The 20,741-nt window shown below is 60.0% G+C and overlaps 5 protein-coding genes across 5 annotated transcripts; 3 read left to right on the forward strand and 2 right to left on the reverse strand.

The window, feature by feature from the left end:
* Positions 1–1,008: 1,008 nt before the first annotated feature.
* On the forward strand, positions 1,009–2,330 carry TRAVEDRAFT_45221 (uncharacterized protein; the record flags this gene model as incomplete). Its single annotated transcript, XM_008036955.1, has 6 exons — positions 1,009–1,180; positions 1,242–1,406; positions 1,462–1,564; positions 1,624–1,870; positions 1,930–2,123; positions 2,186–2,330. The coding sequence occupies 6 exons, from the start codon at positions 1,009–1,011 to the stop codon at positions 2,328–2,330; spliced, it is 1,026 nt and encodes a 341-aa protein (XP_008035146.1).
* A 1,772-nt stretch (positions 2,331–4,102) lies between these two features.
* On the forward strand, positions 4,103–5,969 carry TRAVEDRAFT_116325 (FAD/NAD-P-binding domain-containing protein; the record flags this gene model as incomplete). The annotated part of the gene is made up of 6 exons (XM_008037790.1): positions 4,103–4,316; positions 4,389–4,481; positions 4,548–4,954; positions 5,098–5,271; positions 5,332–5,472; positions 5,550–5,969. Coding segments are annotated over 6 exons (1,449 nt in total), but the record flags the coding sequence as incomplete, so codon positions are not given.
* A 14-nt stretch (positions 5,970–5,983) lies between these two features.
* TRAVEDRAFT_27714 (galactose mutarotase-like protein) lies at positions 5,984–7,845 on the reverse strand. The gene is made up of 11 exons (XM_008036700.1): positions 7,719–7,845; positions 7,527–7,667; positions 7,416–7,468; positions 7,342–7,364; positions 7,209–7,289; positions 7,015–7,151; positions 6,860–6,957; positions 6,614–6,810; positions 6,469–6,559; positions 6,228–6,409; positions 5,984–6,172 (listed from the first exon to the last, which is right to left on the reverse strand). The coding sequence occupies exons 1-11, from the start codon at positions 7,815–7,817 to the stop codon at positions 6,114–6,116; spliced, it is 1,161 nt and encodes a 386-aa protein (XP_008034891.1). The 5' UTR covers positions 7,818–7,845; the 3' UTR covers positions 5,984–6,113.
* A 604-nt stretch (positions 7,846–8,449) lies between these two features.
* TRAVEDRAFT_27716 (uncharacterized protein) lies at positions 8,450–13,696 on the reverse strand. The gene is made up of 6 exons (XM_008036701.1): positions 13,081–13,696; positions 11,936–12,388; positions 11,680–11,868; positions 11,510–11,630; positions 10,276–11,454; positions 8,450–10,214 (listed from the first exon to the last, which is right to left on the reverse strand). The coding sequence occupies exons 1-6, from the start codon at positions 13,560–13,562 to the stop codon at positions 8,646–8,648; spliced, it is 3,993 nt and encodes a 1,330-aa protein (XP_008034892.1). The 5' UTR covers positions 13,563–13,696; the 3' UTR covers positions 8,450–8,645.
* Positions 13,697–17,163: 3,467 nt separating this feature from the next.
* On the forward strand, positions 17,164–20,161 carry TRAVEDRAFT_57372 (GMC oxidoreductase). The gene is made up of 3 exons (XM_008037036.1): positions 17,164–17,505; positions 17,793–18,156; positions 18,208–20,161. Exons 1-3 carry the CDS (start codon positions 17,235–17,237, stop codon positions 19,670–19,672), a joined length of 2,100 nt encoding a protein of 699 aa, XP_008035227.1. The 5' UTR covers positions 17,164–17,234; the 3' UTR covers positions 19,673–20,161.
* The last annotated feature ends 580 nt before the right edge of the window (positions 20,162–20,741 follow it).

Genomic DNA, 20,741 nt, shown 5'->3' on the forward strand with positions numbered 1-20,741 from the left:
GAAGGTGTGTTTGCCGCGTTTCAGTGTGGTACTAGAGGTCGTCTGTGAATCTGCTCCACATTTTGGCTCATAGCATTGCTTGTTTGCAGGTCATCCGAGCCGTTCCAGAGAGTCGAGACGACGTCCCAAACAATACGGGTTTATTGCTGGTTTTCCAGAGACGTATCAATTTGTAGGTGTATCGTCTTTCGTTGTTTGCATATTTGGGCTTTTGAATGCGCACCAGACGCACGAGCCTGAGGACGACGCCCAGGGTAGAGCCACTTATAAGTGAAATCGTCATTGACCTTGAATAAGTGAGACTCGAGGTGCACTCACCGGGGTGCACTGCTCACGGCGACACTTGCGCGCCAAACGCCACGTGGTACGCCCACGAACACCCTCATCTGGACACCGTCACTACGTTGGCCGCTGCAGAAGTAGGACAGCACACTCACTTGGTCACTGGTACAACGCGAATCCCTTATAGGCTCACCTGATTCTACCTCTTGCACGTCGTAGTCGGCCCTCGAAAAGTACAAGCGCAGAATGGAGTGCTCCGGCGCGAAGAATATGTGAGTTTCATGCATGGCAGACACCCGCCTGCGCTGAATCGTTCACAACATTACATTCGTTAAGGTACTCTAATTAGCATTGTCCGACGCTCACTTGCAGTCGGCAGACCTTCGAAACGCAGCACACTCGGGACCTCCCGGCTAGGGCGAATCTTCTCGACACATGACCACCTTCGGAAGTTCCTTGCCTCGAATTGTGAGCTCTACGAAGCAAGGACGACCACCACGTTCCTCCTGGAGTGACGTATGCTCCTTCATATCTCGACTCCCGCCTACGATAGCAAAGGACGTGTATCTGAAGCGGCGCAGTGGTCTGAAGAAGACTGATATGGATCGAAGCCAGCGCCGACGTGAGCTCTCACGCGGAGTTATGGAAAGCAGAAGCTTGGTGTCTGGCAGGTATATAGCGCCCTCCCAATCGACAGGAGCGTCGCACACTTTGCTCCCGGCCGAGATGAACTTCGACACCACCGAACACGTCCTTCGCGGCCTGCCCACTGACGGCGGTCTCTCCCTCCCTTTCGTACGCGCTGTCCCGCGCCAGACCCGTACCCCAGAAGGAGAAGAGACAGGTACACAACGTCGTCGCACCGTGTCCCTAGTCCTACTTCACGGTGCCGCATCGCGTACGTGCTTGCCCCGTCCATGTGCATACCCGTCTCCCTGGAAGGACTTATGCGCCTGTAGACAAAGAGGTCTGGTTCCCTACCCTCGAGCACCTTTTTGAGCTACAAAAAGAAGACTCCAATCGTGCGTTGACTATCGTTGAGGCGTGGGCGGCAGACATGCCCAGTAACGGCCGCGCGGCGGTGTTGAACGAGCATCTTCTGGGTCAGTTCCCAGATGGTATCTGTAAGTTGCACACCCTATCGTCACCATAGGCACTTTGCTCACCATATTAATCAAGCGGGACAGCAGGCTTCCCGCGCGTTGCAGGTCCTCCTCAAGTCCGACATGCTCAAAGGCGACGACGTCATCGGGATCGGCTACTCCGCCGGCGCATGCGTGATGTACGCCATTCCGTACCTCGATTTCCCCTTCTGCTCCGACTAACACACATCTTACCTAGGATTCAGTCGACAGCCGGGTACTACGTCGACAAACTCCCCTACTCTTCGCTCATCCTCGTCGAGCCAGTCGTGCTCGATCCAGAGGTCCTCGAGCAGATCTCGCAGGCGGACTCCCCCCTTACGAAGATCATCGAGTTCGCGCGCACGCGCCGGGACACCTGGCCGAGTCGCGCGGCCGCGCGCGAGTGGTTTGCGGGACAGCTCCCGTGGAGCCAGTGGGACGCGCGTGTCCTCGATCTTTATGTGGTACGTGCCCTGCTCAGTGCGAATGCGTGCGCTGAGGTACAGAATGTTGGCATGGGCAGGAACACGCCTTGCGGGAGTTGCCTACTGCGGCGTACCCGGACGAGCACGAGGGGGTGACGCCGGCGACGACGCGCGCGGCTGAGATCGCGGCGTATTCTCATTGGGACGATGCGCTCGAAGCACACCAAATTTTGCAGGGCCTCTGCGCTGCGATCCCCGTGCACTCGGTCGTCGGCTCTGTCCGAGACAGAATGTGAGTGCGGATGTGCACTGCTACGTGTTGAGTGTTAACAGCAGATACTTCTGACTGTTTAGACCCGGAGAAGTGCACGAGTTGACGGGGCCGAAGATGAAGTCCGTCAGGCAGGTCGAGGGTGTTGGCCATCACGTCGTTCAGCAAGACCCGCGCGGCGCGGCCGAGGCAATTTGGACCATCTTGCAAGAGGAATATTCACCGTAAATATAGCATGCATGGGGACTATAGGATGGAGTGCTCGTCCTGCATGTTGATCATCTGCACATGTATCTTATCAAGATCGATGTGGGTGTCTCTGACTCCTGAATTACGATACATGGCGAGTACTCAGTGTACCGAGGGTAAAACCGGACACACGGCTATGACTTCTCAAAGTCTCAGAATCGTTCGCATCGCATTGGTGGAAGGATCATGCATGTCATGAGTGAAGCCAGGTGCGTATGACCCTCTTTTAGTGGGATTGCGTGTTGCAACATAGACAGTGAGAGTTCGAGGCGAATCGGATATCGGCCGGGACGGCCGGCAGTTCCCTTGATTGCCACATGAGCGGACCGGGACGTCCTCTCTTTCGTCGACCACCACCACCGCTTTGCACGTCTTGTCTCCCAAATCCTGGACCTTGTCTACGACAACTGCAGTCTGAGGCCACACTGGGCTTACAGCTAGCACATGGTTCGTACCCACGCGAGCTACCTACCGTCATGGCAGTGACCCATCGGAGAACCTCTCGGCCTCTATCCTCGACCACTCGCGCGCGCTGACCAAATGCCTACCGCCTTAAATTGCTCAAAGTGAGCAACACTTGCATTATGAGACCGTACAGAGGTGCAAGTACTGCGAGCGAGATGTCCACTATTCCGTTGGACTTAGCCTGGGGCGATGTATGACCCCCCGACGGGTGAGATGTGCAAGCACCAGACCGCACATGAAGTACGGTATACAATGCAGCACATGTTCTACTATCTGCGGGTTCCCGACTGCAAGGGCGAGGTCTCTCCACATCTTTCGAGATCCAATTTTATGATTTACGAAGCATACGTTAGCGGCATGCCGTCCTGTCCTCGTACGTCTTCGCTACTGTCGTCACCGGCATGTCCACTTGACAAGCCTTCTCACATACCTTGGTTTGCAGCTCGTCAATGACTTGTGACGACATCAACTATGGGAATATGCACGATTTCTCGATACGATGTTATGATACGGACATGAGTACTGGACCAGTCGTTGCACGCAAGACCTCCGGATCCAGGCGTCATGTCGCATATTTTCGAGGCTCGATAGTCCTTTATGAAGAACTAGGACTACATTGCTCGCGACAGTGTATTTTCCAGCGCATACACCCACAAGACAACACGCGACCCAGTGCAGACCAACGCCGATGCCTTCCCGCGACGTTCCCACATGCTAATCGCTCCCTCGCCTTCTCATGATTCGCGCGGGAGACGTTTCCCTTCAAATAACCCGACTCTCTCCCATCCTCATATGATCAGCAAGCGCAACTCTCCTCTGTATGTCCTTCCTGAGGTACCCGACGTAGGAAATAGCATGAGAAGGCCGACTCGTATGCAGCTAACGCCGTTCAATGACGCATCGCGGCCCGTGCCGAGTCAACATCCCAAACCCCCGTGTGCGTACCCTCGACTTCAATCCCACTCCCGCGCGCAAGTCTGAAACGTACGCTAATCCATTGTCACACACGGCTTGCGTCAAGGGACGGTGGAGCCGACCGTGTGGGAGGAAATAGCATATAGCTTCGCGAGGAGGGCGTATAATAACCGCCGCCTTTCCTGCACACGGGCACCTCTCCAGCCTTCTCGGCGAACCCCTGAGATACTCTCCGTCACTTCCTATCCTAGACTGCGCTCATGCCTGGAGAGCCATCATCCCAACCCACACCGCGTTTCCGGGTCGCAATCATGTAAGTCCCTCCCGTCTCCGTACTTCTAGGTCGCTATATGCGCTGACACTTCCACAGCGGTGGCGGGATCGCAGGCCTCACACTTGCCGTCGCACTTGGCCATTTCGCGAAGAATCAGGGCAACACCGCTCCGCCCGAAGTGCACTTGTACGAGTCCGGCCCCGAGATCACCACCGTCGGCGCAGGCATATCGGTATGGCCGCGGACGTGGGCTGTCATGCGCGCACTCGGGCTGTACGACGACCTCTCTCGCGCCTCGGTGCAGGCGGCGGGTGGCGGCCAGGGTGGCAAGGACGAGTTCAGTGAGTGTATGCGCGGGCCCTCTGCTTGCTCGAGCTGATGAGGACGGCTCCGACTTCGCCCAGAGACTGCATTCGTATTCCGGAAATCAAATCAGCCGCACGAGGGGTACGAGTTCGGCAGGGCGGTGGTCCCCAGTACGTCGCACCCGTCCCATCGCCCGTAACCCGCCGCTAAGCCCCGCTCGCTTTCACACGACACAGACGGCTCGACCACGATGCACCGCGCCGACATGGTCGACGTGCTCGTCAAGCACATCCCGTCCTCCTGCACGATCCACACCTCCAAGCGCCTCCTCAGCTACACCTCCGCCGCCGCCGACGCGGGCGGCACGCTCGTCTACACGCTCCACTTCGCGGACGGCTCGACGGCCGAGGCGGACGTCGTCGTCGGCGGGGACGGTATCAAGTCCAAGGTGCGCGCGGCGATGTATGACTCTGCGCATGCGCGCGATTGTGCGGGGGATGTGAAGCGCGAGGAGTGCGGGAGGTGCGGGAGGGCGACGCCGAAGTGGACGGGGACGGTTGGGTATCGGTTCTTGATTCCATCGGAGCGCATGCGCGAGGTGAACCCTGAGCATCATGCGTTGAAGGTCACGTCGCCCATGAGCGTGAGTACACGCCTTCGCTGGCCGTATACGGTACAGTGCTTATTATGAATTGCCTTACAGTACTCAGGGAAGGAGAAAGTGCGTATAGATAGAACGGCGACGGCCGCTTCCGCGCGGCTCATGCTTACACCTCTCACATTCAGCACGTCATCACGTATCCCATCTCACACGGAAAGTACCTCAACTGGATCGGCTTTGTTACGATCCCGGGAGGTGAGGGCACGACATACCCCAAGAAATGGGTCATCGACTCGACGCAAGAGGAGGTCACCGCGCATTTCAGCGGCTGGGAGCCCGAAGTTGATCAGATGCTTAAGGTGCGCCCGCCCACTGGATTAGCGCGTTCCGCGCAGACACATGACTCATGTTGTATCTAGCTCGTGGAGAAGCCGACACTTTGGGCAATCCATGTTATCGAGAATCTGCCCTTCGCCGTCGATGGGTGCGTTGCACTCATGGGCGACGCCGTGCACGCCATGACCACTCACTTTGGAGCTGGAGGCGGACAGGCGATCGAGGTGAGCGTCACTTTCCCCTATTACACTACCTCCCCATGTCCAGGGATGTTGTCACACTGAACTGGTCCCCTCTGTAGGACGCGTTCATCCTCGGCCGCCTCCTCGCCGACCCGCGCACGACCCTCCCGCTCGTGTCCCGTGCGTTCCAGATCTACGAAGACGTGCGGCTCCCGTTCGCGCGCACCGTCGTCAACGACGCGCGCAAGGTGGGGCTCATGTACGAGTTTAATTGGCCCGGGCTTTACAACGGCGCGCCGCTCTCCGAAAGTGAGGGAGAGGGCGGGGAGGATGTGATGAAGGAGGAGACGAGGCAGCTTGGGGAGCTCGCGGAGGCGATACAGGAGATCTGGCAATGGCAATGGAAGGAGAAGGTTGAGGACCAGTGGGAGGAGGTTGATAGGCGGTTTGAGCTGCTTGTTCAGGGGAAGGGCGGGGCGGCTGCAGCGAGCGACGCGAAGAAGGTGCGGCGGCGTTCGTACAAGTGCTTAGTGATGTAAGAGGGTACAGGGTACACACTGCTCCGTATAACATCCAAGAAATACATTGTCTTACCCCCTCGCGCGCGAGCAAGTCAGGCCAGAATACAACAACCACAGCGAAGTGCAGTATGCGACACCGCGACAGACGACAGGTTGTGCATCTCAGTGCACCGTCGAGAACTTGTACGTCGTTTCCCAGTTGAAGTCCTTCCCGGGATAGTCTGCGTCCGTACCATGAGCCCAATGCCGGGACATCACATAAACAACGCAACATACAGATCTGGTCGACATGCCATTCCGGCGTGTTGATCGCGTCGATGTACCCCTCGTGCTCAATCGCGACCGCGGTCCACTTCGTGTAGTTCAGGGACGGGCCGCCGTGCACCTTCTTGCGCGGCGTGTCGAGCCAGAACGCGGTGTACACTTGTACGGCCGGGTTGTTCGTGGTCACGTCCAGTCTGGCGGATGTGTGAGATGCAAATTTGGGAGGGTGCGTAGGACGGTCGCGAGCGCTCACCTGATTCCGGACACGTCGCTCCAGAGCGTGAGGCCGGGCTTCACCTCTTCGGAGTGGTCGTAGATCCAGCAGTTATCGTATCCTTGGCAGCCTTGAAGCGTTTGCAGTCAGTGCGGCTCAAAGACAGCACACGGGGTCGAAGTACCTGATCCGCACAAGTCGAAGGTATCGTTCCAGCGCTCGCCAATGGCCTGCGTGGTGCGGAAATCAAACGCGGTACCCTCGACGTCGATGAAAGGCCCCGTCGGGACAGCATCACCATCGACGGCGACTACGCGAGATGCATCGACGTGCAGCTTGTGTCCAAGAATATCCTCGCTGCCCTGGAATGCGTCCAGGTTCCTATACGCAAGTTCAGCATGGCGAGCGCACACAAAACGGATAGGCTCACCAGTATACGTGTTGCGTCAACATGATTGGTGTCTTCTCTGTCGCGGTTGCGTGAACAGTGGTCCGTAGGATTCCGCCATTCTCCACGGAATGTGTGGCCTACCAAGACACTCAGAGTCGAGGACCCAAGGAGAAGTACAGAAAGGCGCTACTCACAAGAGCTGTTACGGTTCCGGGGAAGCCTTCGTCTGCCTCGTCGATGTGGAGGTACGTGACACTCGTCTTCGTCTTTTCGACAATCGTCCAGTTGCGCCGGTCCCAGCCGAAAATGCCGCCGTGTAGCGTGTCCTGGCCTACGTGCGTTATCAGGACCCTCAGTTGCAGTCCACGTGTCGATGGTGGAGACGTACCATCGTGGTCATTGGTGGGAATGTGGAAGACGTTCGGGCCGTCTGGCTGAGGAAACTTCGTGATGGGTATGGAGAACGTGCCTGTGAACGGATTGTTTGTAACCTAATCAGGGCAGCAGCACGCTTGACCTACCGTTCTTGATCCGGTTGGCGTAGCTATAGACGGGTCAGTAAAAATGTATCATCTCTCGGCTTCAGCTAACTCACCGGCCTACGATTGGGTTGAAGACCGGGTGTGCGGGGTCGGTCAACAGCTCCGTCTGTGCAAGATATACAAGTTATTCTGACTGTGGAACGACTGAGCTAACCGCTGCTCACGTTGTCGTCGTACCCAAGGATGATGTCGCGTGCCTTTCCGTCCCGGTCCTTCACCCACAGCTCGGTCATCGTTGCGCCGAACGACACGAACTTCGCGGTGACCGATCCGTCGGGCGCAGTCAGCGTCGTTAGATCAAATGGCTGTGTCTTTGTTCAACGCCTCTTCAAGTCTCGCGAGCTAAGACCACGCACCCAGTCCGGAGCGTGCGGGATCGCCTCCGCACCCAAGCAGACCTGTATCATGGCCAAGGCAGGCAGCACATAGCCGACGATCGTCTTCGCGGTAAGCATGTCTGCACGTCCTCGAGTTGAGATTGAAGCTTAGGCCCGTCCGACGAAGGGAGGAACGGGCATTCGTGCCCGTCTTCGCGTCCCTTTATTGCCCTCCGGGCGCGTCGCTCGCGGTCACGCACCCCTCCGCGCTACGTTCGTCATCGCAGGAGCCTATCTCGAGCGGACAGCATGGGAGAAACGTCGCAGAAATGCAGGAAGATACCTTGCTCGACCTGTCGTCCGGATCAATGAGGCGACATGGCAGACGCGCGCGCGCAGCGAGCCTGCGTCGCTCGTGTGGGCGTGCAAGGCAAGAATAGAGGACACGCTTCCGCATCGACCGAGAGCAAGCATTCAGACGCGACCGCCTGACTGGCGGCGGCGGCTCGGGGACCTTGCAAGAGTCCATGGGCCCATTCACTAGCGCGGGGCGGCGGTTCTATATCTTCTTGTCTCGGACCTTCCGCGGGGAATAGGCAGAAGCACCATACGGTGCGTCGTGCCTTCGGGACATTCAACTCAGCGAAACGCACTCCTGCATGCATGGCGAATAACATGCTCACCTCCGGTACAGGACTGGTCCCCGGGTGACCATGGGAAGAGCGTGCTCACAGCCTCAGCTTCGATCCTTGACGACGCACGGGCGTGCCTAGGTATGACAACGTTACATTCAATGTTACTTCTTCGACTGGCTACTATAATCGTACAAATTGACGCGACGCGACTCTTAGACCAGGTCCGAAGGGGCTGCGAGGAAGGAAGCGACCCTGCCTCTACCAGCGCGTCAGCCGACCACCACCCGCAGAGCAGCGGCGCACGGAGCAGCGCGCGACCACTAGTGGCCGCTCAGTGCCTCCGCGGACGCCGCTTCTTCATCCGCGCACTCTTGCCCTCCGCCTCCGCCGCGCGCATCGTCTCCTGCTCCTCGTCCAGGAAGCCGACCGTGATGTCGTCGAACCGCTCCGCGTCCTCGACCGCCGCCTGGTCCTCGGGGCCCCACCCCTGCCACGCCTGCTCCCCGTCGTGCTCGACCGGGAGCGGCTCGATGTTCGTCTCGGGGGTCGCCAGCGTCTCCTCCGCCTCCATCACTGCGCCACCCGTGGACATGGACGTCGAGCGCGAGATGACGTCTGCGTCGAAGTCCCCATCTGCTGCGTGACGCGCGAAATCCTCTAATTCGTCCTCCTCGTCGAACTCGAGGGGGACGGTTGGGACGGAGCCCACGCTCGGCATTGAGGCGGACACCGAGCCAGAAGTAGGGCGCGGCGAACGCGCCTTGCCGAGCTCGCGGCGAAGGCGTCCCAGGCCCTCAGACATGCCGTCCTGGATGCCCGCGGCGACGTGCCGGATTGGGATCGCGGTCATGAACGCCTTCGACGCCGACCCAGGCGTGCCGTTCGGGAGCATCGGGAGCACGGGCGGGGACGGGTGTAGAGGGTGCAGGGGTGCGGCGAGGGCGGACGCGAGCGGGGCGTCGAAGGAGGATGATACTGCACCGACGCTGCTGCTGCTGAGATCGTGCGGCGAACCGATCCCGTGCACAAAGTCATCGCTGCCCTGTGCGCCCGTCGCATACGCGCTCACTTCGACCGGGCGGCGCACCTCGATCTTGGACGAGGGTACGTCGAGGCGGCCGCTCCGGACGAGCGCGTGGTAGTCCTCGCCCAGGATATGGAACGCGAACTGGTGCGAGAGGTAAACCAGTCGGGGCAGAAGCCGCGGCGAGGTCGAGAACGTCGAGAGTTCCGCGCGTGCGAGCCAGCTGCTGTGGATGTCAGCACGACCGGGCAGGTGCACACCGGTGAAGGAGGCGACGTACTCTGACCGCGCGACCCGCCCTGCCCGCTCTCCGCCTGCTCGGGCCGGTTTCACGGTTGTTCGTACCTCTGACCATTCCCTGCCCCGCACGAGGCTCCAGGTGCCTACTACGCTTTCCCGGCCCACCACATCCGTAGAGCGCTCCATCATCCTCGTCAGTCCAGATGGCATGCGCGGTGGTGATGCGCCCATGCTCCGACTTAGCGTACTCACACCGGGCAGGGAAATGCTCATTCCACCAGCGACGGGGATCGAGCCCGGAACAACCGTCTGGTCTGCCGAGGGGCGCTCGACCATGATGCGCCGGAGTGTGAGCGTTCCATCCGCAGGGTCGAACACGAGCAGGTCCCGGTAGTTCGTCGGGCGCGCCTGGCGCTGTGCGGGGGACACGGGCTTCGTGGCTGGAGAGCCGGACTGTACGCTCGACGGCGAAGAGGACGCGGAGAAGTGCACGGCTGCGGGCGGGAGGAGCGATGGGGGCAGCGCGGTCTCGCCGGGACGCACGAACGTGAATGCACATGGGGCGCTGGGTGCGTCGCCTGGAACAGCGCGGAGTCGTACGCGTACGAGTGGCGCCAGATCAGTGCTTGACGAGACCTAGGATACAGCGAAAGGCCACTGTTAGCGCACGTTGACAGACTCCGTAAAAGCAACATACCAGGTCCGGTGCGTTCAAAACCTTCCCCGCGAGATGGCTGCTCCCGTCCGGCTTGCCGCCGAGCGGGTTCACCGCGAAGACATGGATAGTCCGCTTACGTGTGCTCATCCCGAACCACGTCTTGTCATGCGCCCACTCCATGCCCTCCACGACGGCCGCAGTCCGCCCCCGCCGCAGCGTATACATGAGCTGCGCAGACTCGTCCAGGTGTGCGGCCGGCTCCACCACACTCGCGTTATCCTTGGAACCCGCCCGAGACTGCAGGTCCGCGAGAGTGCTGCTGGGAAGCCTGCGTAGGACGCGGGGCGCAGGGCGCAGCTGCAGGACGCGCACCGCGTGCCCGTCTTTCGCGCATATGGCGAGGCTCGTGCCGTCCGCGGAGAATCGGAGGGCGCTCAGCGCGTGCAGCTTCGCAAACGTGAACCGCGCCACGACCTCTGGGTCCGCGGACGATGATCCTAGGAGCGACTGCAGATCGACCACCATGACGTTGCAGCCCGCCGGGGGCTGCACGGGAGACATTGGTGGCGGGAGCATCGATCCAGCGGGGGCTCCGGTTTGAGGGTCGAAGATGCGGTCGGCGGGCGGGGATACGCGCAGGCTGCGACGGCGGCGGTCTTGTGCGGTCTGGTACTCGTGAGGGGAACCTGTCGCGGCGGGCGCGCTCTTCGAGAAGAACATGCTGCCGAACCCGGTCCCGGACCCCGTTGCTGTAGATTGTTCCGCGACGGCGGCGGCGACGCCTGCACGCGCGGCGGAGATGGCCATGCCGCCTAGTGTACGCATTCCGCTGAGGACGCTGCCCCCGAGCTTGGCTGCGGCGTTTCCGAGCTCCGCCTGGGTCATGTTGAGGCCCAGCTTGACTTGGTTCTCCGGCGGGGGTACGGGCGTGCTCGTGTGGGCTTGGCCGCGGGTAGCAGAGGGCGCCGGTGGGACGCTGGGAGATCTGGATAGCGGCGCCACATATGCCAGGAGACGATTAGAGAGTGCGTATATGGGGCGTGTGAGTGCGTGAGGCGTGTCTATGTCTAGAGAAGAAAGTACATCATTGGGCTTTGCTGTTGTTGGCGATGACGGAGCGGGGTATGCGAAGGGGATGAGAGATGCAGAAGGGATAGTGTACAGGGTCGCAAGTGTACATGCAGAAATAACGTGGATCGTGGGTGGGTTTGATGTACTCTATTCGCATACGCGTTAGTGCTCGAGCACCGATGAAGATATGACGAGGACTCACGAGAATAATAAATTGCGAAGATGCAGCAAACGACGTGAAACCGATTAGGGGTAATCTCTTGACAACTTCGTGCGAGCGTAGTGAATATACAAGAAAGTCCGTGCCATGTACAGTCCGAGATCTGCAGGAGGTGAGTACGAAATGCGCCCGGTGGAGAGCGAGAAACGTACGAAAATGCAACGAGCGGCCTCTTCTGCGGCAATTCGTCCGTGGCGGCGAGGGGTGGGTCGGGTATAATGCCCGCGAACTCGACCGCGCCCCATTGCGAGCCAGTTAGATTCAGGAGCTCCGCCACCGAGCTCAGATTGGAGCAGTCCCAGAGTTGCAGTCCCGTGGGGTATCCAAGCATGAGGATCGACCTGGAACGTGCGTCAGATGAGCGCTTGACATTCTGCGAACTCGTGCTATCGTCGGCGCGAAACGTACCTTGGCTTCGAGCGCTCGTTGTCAGCGAGGGCGTCCCACCCCGCCCACAGAACCTCCTCTGTGTCCCCAACACCGGGATAACGTGTTGCCCGACGGTCTTCCTCGCGCAAGGTGTCCTCCGGGATGTCGTCGTCCAGGCTAAATACGGGCATGTCCCGGTCTCCACCACGTTGTTGCCAGGGTGAGCGCCCTGCTGGCTCCGCAGCGGAGGACGCCTCGCTTCCGCGCCGCCTCCATGTGTTGTCGTAGGATTCGCCTGATGTCGAGCGGTCCCTTGCAGTTGGGGCGGTCGCTGGCGTAAGGAAGCTGCCGAATGACACCGGGCGGGAAACCCGTGGGGGCGAGGGCGCAGCGGTGGGGATCGGGATTGAAGAGGGGACGTAGTTGCGGATGGTGCGTGAGAAACTCTCGAGCGTCGTAGGCTCTCTGTCGGCGTGATGCTGTGAGCGCGGGCTGTCGGAGTCTGATGAGCGGGGCTGGAGATAGACGAGGAGCAAAGACTGGACGGAGAGTGGAGGCATCGCTGCGGGACGAGTGCGCCGGCGGCGCCACTTTGACTAGTCCCGCTAGGCGCAGCGAACACGCCTGAAACATATGGATCTCATCTACTTACGACCCTTGAACTATATGCCTGCAGGGAACGATCATAGTAATGACCGTCCAGAGGCAGTGACCTACCTATTCGGTCGACGTCTGTGGGCGGTAGGATCACACCTAGATCGGCCAACAGTGGTTCGGCATGACACATGGCACACGCCGCACCGAGTACAGCATAGAAGTTGAACCCGGAAGCAAGACGTTGGGGTATCATGGGTAGGGAGGATGACGTGCATGCGTGAGCGGGAGCACTCGACTGCCTCAGCAAGCAGACAGAGATACGAGCACCAGAAGCGTGTCGCTCAATGCTGCAGTCACATCCCCTACCCAGTCCAAAAGCCACTAGTCGCCACAGAGAGGCCCCGCGCACACATAGTCCGAGCCGACTAGATAGGGACGACGAGGGGCCTCTCTGCAGCGAATGGTTGCCAGGTTCGAGAAGTCCAGGGAGCACGAGCATACACGGGTACCACATGGAGGACGGATTGTGGGGAAGGCACGGTAGAATGATGGAGACAAGGAGCGAGATAAGAGTGAATAGCACGTACCGAGCAAGGACGGGCGATCTAGTGTGCCCGATACTCCGACTGAGAGACGAGTCATCCGACGTCGTGTCCTCCGCAATCGCGAGCTTGCTGAGGGTCGAGCGCGCCGACGAGGGCGAGGGTACCGCGTCGTGGGCGATTGAGTACCTCCGCAGGGGCGAGGGATCTGGTGGCGAGGTGGAAATGGATATAGGGCCGTCATCGATGTCGGATCCGCTCATTGCTGGCCCGTACATCTCCTGTGCGTAGTCGATGGGCTCCGCGAGGAGATTCTCCGTGTTTCTATCATTGCGAATGACGGTGGACTGGCGGCCGAGCTCGGGATCGGAGGGCGGAGCCTCTAGCTCAAAGACCGACGGCGACTGGGTATTGACGTCCTCGTCGAAAGACAGTAGATCAGCGGGCTGGGGCTGAGTGGGTTCGAATTGAGCGGAACGCTGTTGACGGCGGGAGGAAGCATGAGTGCGTTTGGTGCGTGGGGGCATTAAACAAGAGCGGTATCGATAGAGGACAAAGACGGGGAGCAGACGAAGGCGAAGAGCGGCAGGCCGTGCAAGCTAATGCAAGGCCTGGTGATTGGCAAAGTAGAGCTGGAGGATGTCGCGGTGTGGTGGTGGTCGTGGACGAAGAGGGACGGGACGGGGAGCGAGTCATCGGCCACCCGCCTTCACCCGCCCGATTTGGAAGGCGGCTTATCCTCGCACTCGAACCAAGTCCGCCCATTCGATCCGTGCCCTTCCTCATCGCGATCTGCCACGAACGTTCGCCTCTCTCGTCGTCCCCATTGCAAAACCGAACCAAGGCGTCCGGGTTTGGAATGGAACGGATGAACTGGACGGGATGGTTTCCTAGAATGGAATGACGTAGTGCGGGGTAACCAGCCTCGAGGATCGCTCCGTCCCATTCGGAACTCGTGCCACCGTCTACTAGCTGTCGTAAGACACAGACGCATAACAGCCTGAGTGCGGTAGCGGTATATGTCAACCTATGGCTTATCGAAGTCTGTCTAAACGGGTAGCGCCAGCTGAACTGATCGCGTCCAACAAGCGTAACATATGTTCGTATACATGGCGAAACATGACGATCGTTTTCGTACCTCCTTTGAAGGCCCACGATAGAGCAAATGCTAGCAGCAACAAAACATCCATAGTTTTTGGTATACTCCTACTCCTTAAGCGCATATTAATTGTCATGTTTCTTTGAGCTTCGTGAATCTAGCAGTCTCCGCCTCGACTTTTGCAAGTTCCTCTCTGCCTCCTCGAGGTTCGCTACGGGGCACACCTGTCGAAGACGCAAAACCTCAAATAGCGAAAGCCCACCTACTTGTCACTCGATGTAACCTCCGGGAATCTATCAAGAGCCCATTGGGTGCTTCGTAGGCTCGGCAGTCTTCGACAGCCGAAAGCCAAACGGCGCCGCGTTTTCGGTTAGGCTGAAGCTTCCCGGGGATAGGCTGCTTCGCTTTCACAGCGCGTTGGTCGTGTTGGAGGTGCCAAACAATGTCATACACCGATACCGATACTGATTGCACATAGGCGTTCTTGGCTAACGACCCCCACAACGATAATATATACGAAGTCCTTTCCTCGTTCATAGCACGCACCTAGTTCGTGGTGCTCCAGCGAAGATCCCACCGTCGCATCCGCTAATGTTCATATACCGCCCGCGTGTGCGGCGAGTTGTTTGCACGGTCGTGAAGTCCGGCCAGATGTTCGTGCATGTGCTTGCTGACACAATGAATATCGCGTGGTTGAAAAGCTGGCGCATATATGCGGGTGCGGCGGGAGTCGATGATGTTGACGCTTCCCTATGCAAGGCCAACACCGCGCGGAATGCCTGCTGACCGACTTATTAATACGCGGGGCAAAGGGGGCCTAAAAGCGAAGGGAAGCGCACCCACAAAAGCCGCCAGGGATATCGATGGAGGTCTTCGTGCGGCAGTGCCGTATGGCTGTGGCTGCAAATTAATGTCCGTCGTCCACGCCTCGACAGCGGCGAACAGCGGTCACGACCCTCTTGTGGATATGAACTCGGCGAACAGGTTGGAACGCACAGCTTGTTGCCGGAGGGTTGAGGGAAGCAGGGCGTGGTTGAGGGCGATACGTTTACGATGCCGTGCGACGAGGCCGTGCGCCGTTAGCTCTTGCTAAGTGAGATATCAGTAAGGGGGCGCGCATATACTCCAGAAAATACAACCGTAGGCTCGAGGGCTCAGGAGGATAATCTTGACGGGGTCGAGGTTCGTGCCACGGTGGGCGGGATGAGCGAGGAGCCGGAGAGACGAGGAGTTCGCGCCGTTTGGTGTACACCTCCGACTCACGGTCGAGCAGGCCTAATTCGGAGGTCCACGGGCCAAGCAGAGAACTCGTACGACATCCGCCTGGGGAGCATACAGCCTAAAAGACGCACAAGACGGAGTATCGAGCAGTGCACCGGTGCATATAAGCAGGCCGACCAGATACGAGACGCAAGGTGCGACCAGCAGTACTTCGGCACCGTGACACCGTGGTGCGTCGTCGGGGGTGCCGTCCACGAAGTCCGGCGAGAAGCTTGCGTATGAGTAAGACGGCGCGCCGACGGAGCGTCGACTGCGCGCATTGCCGGGCTTGTAGACAGCCAGAGCGCCTCGCCTGTAAAGCCGGATGCATGAATAATCTGCAATGTACAGCGAGACGGCAGAACGACGCCGCGTGAGGCGGCATATGGAGAGGAATTTCACCTTCGCTGGTTTTTGTCGGGGGAAGGACGACAAGGCGGTGCGGAGATGTGGGTTGCGATATCTGCGGCTTCGTTTTCAAGGAGATATCGTTGTGCTATTGGCGTGGTGCGTGACGACGAGTGGGAAAGGAAGGCGGGGCGGGCGCGCGATAGTGTCAAAGACGTACGGCTACGAGTGGGTTTCGCACGGATGAAATGGACGTGAGTGAAGATGGCGGCCGGCTTCTGTGGTTGAAATGGTGCATTGAGTGGTTGGGCGATGCGACACGAGCAGGCGGAGCAATGGGTGTGCGCTACCACCGGGCTTGGTTTGAATGGCGGGAATATGGGGTAAGGGGCACTCGCAGGCTCGAGAGAGGTAATCTGACGTATATTCAAAGCGGGCGTTGAGTAGAAAGAAGGCGCGAGCCACGTGTATCGCATACTAAATCGCGAAAGCTTCCCGAAGAGTGGCTCCCGTCCAAGATGAACGTGAAGCGAGTAAGGTAGAGTTACAGGTTGTCAAACTACCACCAACGCCATACAGCGAGAAAGAGCGCACCTGGGTGAGATATCATCGCGACGCCCATCCATCAGACAGAGGCTATGTGACGTCTTGACCGGCCGCGGGCGGGATCAAGAACAAGGTCGCCGGAGACCGCACGGGCTCTGCGAGGAGTACGGAGCCTCTGGGCAGAGCGCTGGAGCGGCCGGGGTCGTATGCGACGCCTGAAAGAGGCACAAACGACGTGTAGCGACGGATGTGGGCTTGAGAGGGCGGGGTAAAGACTAAAGCGTTGTTGGACAGGGGCGAGGGCCGAGACGAGGCCGGGGCGGTGATGGTTGCCAGAGGTGAGCAGACAAAGTGAATTTGAGAGAGACGCCCCGGCGAGGACAAGGCTGTGCGGGGCGAGGAGGAGGTCTTGTGGCCGAGAGACGGAAGGATCAGGATGGGCATGCGAGGCCGGGCGGAGGGAGGAGGTCAGTCCGAGAGCAATGTGGCGCTCGCGTGCTGCAATGTACACTCGATCGGCGCACCGCCACCCTCTCTCCGTCTTCCGCTTGCCCTCCCCTTCGACACGAATGTCTGGCGTTGTGCTGAGCTGTAGAGCGTGCGAGGAGGTCGAGGTGAGGCAGGAAGAGGCGGTGGCCCAGGCGGAGGTGCGCGTGGGTTGTGACACGGTGTGACCGAGTCGAAGTGCCTGGGCTTGTCTGGTTGACGGGCGGCTTGGCTCTCGGCTTGTCCAGTCCGGCTCGCGCGGAAGCGCCAGAGCGTTCCGAGCGAATCCTCCGCGGCTGAAAAGTGATGGAGTGTGTTTGCGGACTGTGATATAACCTCCGCGGGTAAGCTCAAGCTCCTCGCAGTCTCCTACATATTTCTCCGCTAACGACCAACACTCGTCAGTCTTTACCTCCCCCCTCTTCCGCCTCTCCCCCCCTTCCTCCCCATCTCTACCCCGATGCGCTCCCTGGCCCTCCTCGTTGCCTCCGCATCGCTCGCTGCAGCCTTCAACACCGGCCATCGCGACATCTACCACGACAACCACGGCCAGGACCTTCGTAGGCGAAACATCGTCTACAACGGCCAGATCGCCGACGCCTACGACTTCGTTGTCGTCGGTGGTGGTACCGCAGGCCTCGCCATCGCCTCCCGTCTCTCCGAGGACTCCAACACTACTGTTCTCGTTCTCGAGGCTGGAGACACCGGAGACGCTGTTGCAGACTCTATCAGTGAGTTCCACCCGCTTTCTTTCGTCAGGTGGGGCGGCGCGTGCCCTCGTCGCTCTTTTTAGCCCGCGTGTGCAATGAGCGAAGTGGCGGTGTGCGCGCTCCGACAAGAACGCCCGCAGGACGCGCCCAACGTCGCGCGAGCACGGTCACCGTGTGCTCATTCGCTGCCGCGCCCCCGCTCAAAAACCGCGTTGTATGCGCGCAGAAACAGTCCCATGCACGCGCGGCAGGACCAGGCATCGCCTGCCTCCCCGCCGTAGAATTATGACCGCTAACCTCCCCGCCAGATGTCCCCGTGAACGCATACTACTCCGGCCTTCCCGGCACCTCCTACGACTGGCAATACACCACCGCCAACCAGCCTAACGCGAACAACCGCGTCCTCCCTTGGCCCCGCGGCAAGGTCCTCGGCGGCTCCTCCGCCATGAACGGCATGTACACCGTCCGCCCCTCCAAGCTCGAGGTCGACACCTGGGCCAGCCTCATCGGTGACGGCGGCGACAAATGGAGCTGGGACTCGCTCTTCACGACCATGAAGGAGAGCGAGACCTTTACCCCGCCGTCGTCCGATATCCAGGCAGAGGGCGGCATCAAGTACGAAGCCGCTAGCCGTGGAACATCCGGCCCCGTCCACTCCTCCTACCCCGGATAGTAAGCACTGGTATATTTAAAGGCGCGATCCCCGCTAATTTTCGGCCGTAGCATGGTGCCCCTCGTCGGGAACTGGACAACCACGCTCGCCGACATCGGCGTCGCCGTTCCCAACGACGCGTACGGCGGTGAGAACTGGGGTGGCTTCATTGCCACCTCGTCCATCAACCCGTCCAACTGGACGCGTTCGTACTCGCGGTCCGCATACATCGACCCCCTCCCTCCGCGCTCGAACCTCGCGGTCCTTCCCAACGCGACCGTCACCCGCATCATCTTCGACACCTCGAACAAGTCCAACATCACCGCGACCGGCGTTGAGTGGGCTACGAGCGCCACCGCCGCTCGCCAGACCATCAAGGTCAACAAGGAGGTGATCCTCGCGGGCGGTGCAATCGGCAGCCCGCACGTACTTATGCACAGCGGCGTTGGCCCCTCTGATGTCCTCAAGGCGGCCGGCGTCGACGTCACGCTCGACCTTCCGGGAGTCGGCCAGCACGTCCAGGACCATATCTCGACGCAGGTCACTTGGAAGACGACGGCGCAGACGGCGAACTCGCTCCACACGCAGAACCTTGCGGCTGGCAACGGTAACTCACCCGCGTTCCTCTCGTTCATCAACTCGGCCACTGCGTACGTGAACGTCACCGACCTGCTCGGGTTCGACTTCGCGCCCCAGTTCCGCCAGCAGGTCGCCGACGCGCTCGCGTCGTCCGTCTCGACCCTCGTCCCGAGCTCTTCCGATGCGGTCAAGCAGGGCTACGAGGCGATCTACAACGCGACGTTGAACACGTTCCTGAACAGCCCAACCGGCCAGATCGAGATCCTGCTCTCGCTCACCGGCGCCCCGGTCGACGGCTCGAACACCGTCGGCATCCAGGCCGCGCTCCAGCACCCGTTCTCGCAGGGACGCATCTACATCGCCTCCGACGACCCCTTCACCCCGCCCGTCATTGACCCGCAGTACCTTTCGCACAACGCCGACACCGTCCTCCTCCGCGAGGGCCTCAAGCTGGCGCGCAAGATCGGTAACACCGCCCCCTTGAGCTCGTCCGTCGGCGATGAGGTTACTCCGGGTAGCTCGGTCCAGTCCGACGACGACTGGGACAAGTGGCTTGCGAACGCGATCGGCACCGAGTACCACCCCTCGTGCTCGTGCGCGATGCTCCCGCAGGCGCAGGGCGGCGTCGTCGACGCCGACCTCAAGGTGTACGGCCTCGCGAACGTCCGGATCGCCGACGCGTCCGTATTCCCCATTCAGTTCTCCGCGCATCTGCAGGCGCCCGTCTACGGCCTCGCCGAACAGGCATCGAAGATCATCCGCGCGACGTACAACGGCGTCGGCTGGCCATCTGCGAACCAGGCGAGCGGGAACACGTCTGCCACTGGCTCGAGCACGAGCGCGTCGCCTTCCGCAACAACAACGCAGCAGCAGGACACGAACGCGGCCGCGCCCCGCGTGATCGCGGGCTCGGCCGTCGTCACACTCGTGAGCGTGCTCGCCGCGCTGCTGTTGTGATCGCGTCTCGGTCCTCGTTGCTTTCGTGTTGCTTTCGCTCGCCGCGCCCCTCGCGCACCCCCATCTCGTCTCGTTTCGTTTTGTCTCTTGGGCCGGATAACGGACCTCTCCAGACTCTCGACTCTCGTACAGTACGCCCATTGACTCTGGCTCTGCTCCCAGCGCGCGCGTGTCGCGCGCAACCCTCCGCTCCTTACTCGCCCGGTCGAGCACCGTGGACAATGCATCCGTCGTGTTTCCATACAGACTCTTGCGCATCTCATCTCTCTCTAATCGGCACGCTCGCGCGTGTGTCTGACGCATCTCGGCATGGACCGTCCTTCACGAACTGTTTCTGTAGTATATACCCGCTCATAGTCTATTCCAGCCCCGCGCCGCCGTGCAGCCGCATTTCTACTCCCCGCCCCCCGCGCGGAGGGCGTAGTGTACCGTCGCAGTGTCTCTTTCGTAGTGATGTTGTACGGTACCTGAACATAACTCATCTTATCCTCATATAAGTTGCGTATTTGAGCGGGCGATGCGCAACGCGTGAGGAGATGTAGGCCGAGCGAGGATTGTCGACCACGATGGCTATGGGGGTTTGTGGGCGCGGTAAATAGGCGCTCATCACCTCTCTTCGTTCGTACCTTGATGTCCTCGCGTCTGCCCTTCCGCAAGCAGCTCACCCGCTTGTGCTTTATGGATTCTGACTCTGTCTGTCGTTTCTTGAGACCTCATGTGCGCTTGTGGGATGCCGTCTTGGCTTCAACTTAGGCTGGATGTCTTGTTTCGACCACCTGCGCGAGCGACCCTGCTACGGGTCCAAGCGGCTCGCGGTTCGTATTTCCGACGGTATATCTAGGAAAAGCATCCATGGGCGACCTCTGTACGCATATCTCCACTATGAACATGTCGTACGATCGTCGTTTGGACAAGCCAGAGAGACTATCGTGCACACCTAGGGGAGCACCTCCCCGGCGCGCGGAAGACGTTCGCGTCGCACATACCATGGCACATATATTTGGTGAGTTTTGTCACTCATTGTAACACTTATCCTGCACGATTGGATGGAAACGAGCGCCGCGGAGAT

This window comes from Trametes versicolor (genome assembly GCF_000271585.1).
Source record: "Trametes versicolor FP-101664 SS1 unplaced genomic scaffold TRAVEscaffold_3, whole genome shotgun sequence".
Lineage (NCBI taxonomy): Eukaryota > Fungi > Basidiomycota > Agaricomycetes > Polyporales > Polyporaceae > Trametes > Trametes versicolor.

Bases quoted from the DNA above. Each gene is read 5' to 3' on its own strand.
- TRAVEDRAFT_27714 (XM_008036700.1), bottom strand. From the start codon at position 7,817: ATGCTTACCGCGAAGACGATCGTCGGCTATGTGCTGCCTGCCTTGGCC. The intron at 7,152-7,208 runs GTACGTCTCCAC...TAACGCACGTAG, and splicing joins TCCCACCAATGACCACGATG to GCCAGGACACGCTACACGGC. The intron at 6,560-6,613 runs GTACTTCGACCC...AAACGCTTCAAG, and splicing joins CTTCGACTTGTGCGGATCAG to GCTGCCAAGGATACGATAAC.
- TRAVEDRAFT_27716 (XM_008036701.1), bottom strand. From the start codon at position 13,562: ATGCCCCCACGCACCAAACGCACTCATGCTTCCTCCCGCCGTCAACAG. The intron at 12,389-13,080 runs GTACGTGCTATT...AGACTCCGACAG, and splicing joins AGATCGCCCGTCCTTGCTCG to CCCGCGCTCACAGCATCACG. The intron at 11,869-11,935 runs GTACGTTTCGCG...CGCACGTTCCAG, and splicing joins AACGAGCGCTCGAAGCCAAG to GTCGATCCTCATGCTTGGAT.
- TRAVEDRAFT_57372 (XM_008037036.1), top strand. From the start codon at position 17,235: ATGCGCTCCCTGGCCCTCCTCGTTGCCTCCGCATCGCTCGCTGCAGCC. The intron at 17,506-17,792 runs GTGAGTTCCACC...CCTCCCCGCCAG, and splicing joins CGCTGTTGCAGACTCTATCA to ATGTCCCCGTGAACGCATAC. The intron at 18,157-18,207 runs GTAAGCACTGGT...TTTCGGCCGTAG, and splicing joins CACTCCTCCTACCCCGGATA to CATGGTGCCCCTCGTCGGGA.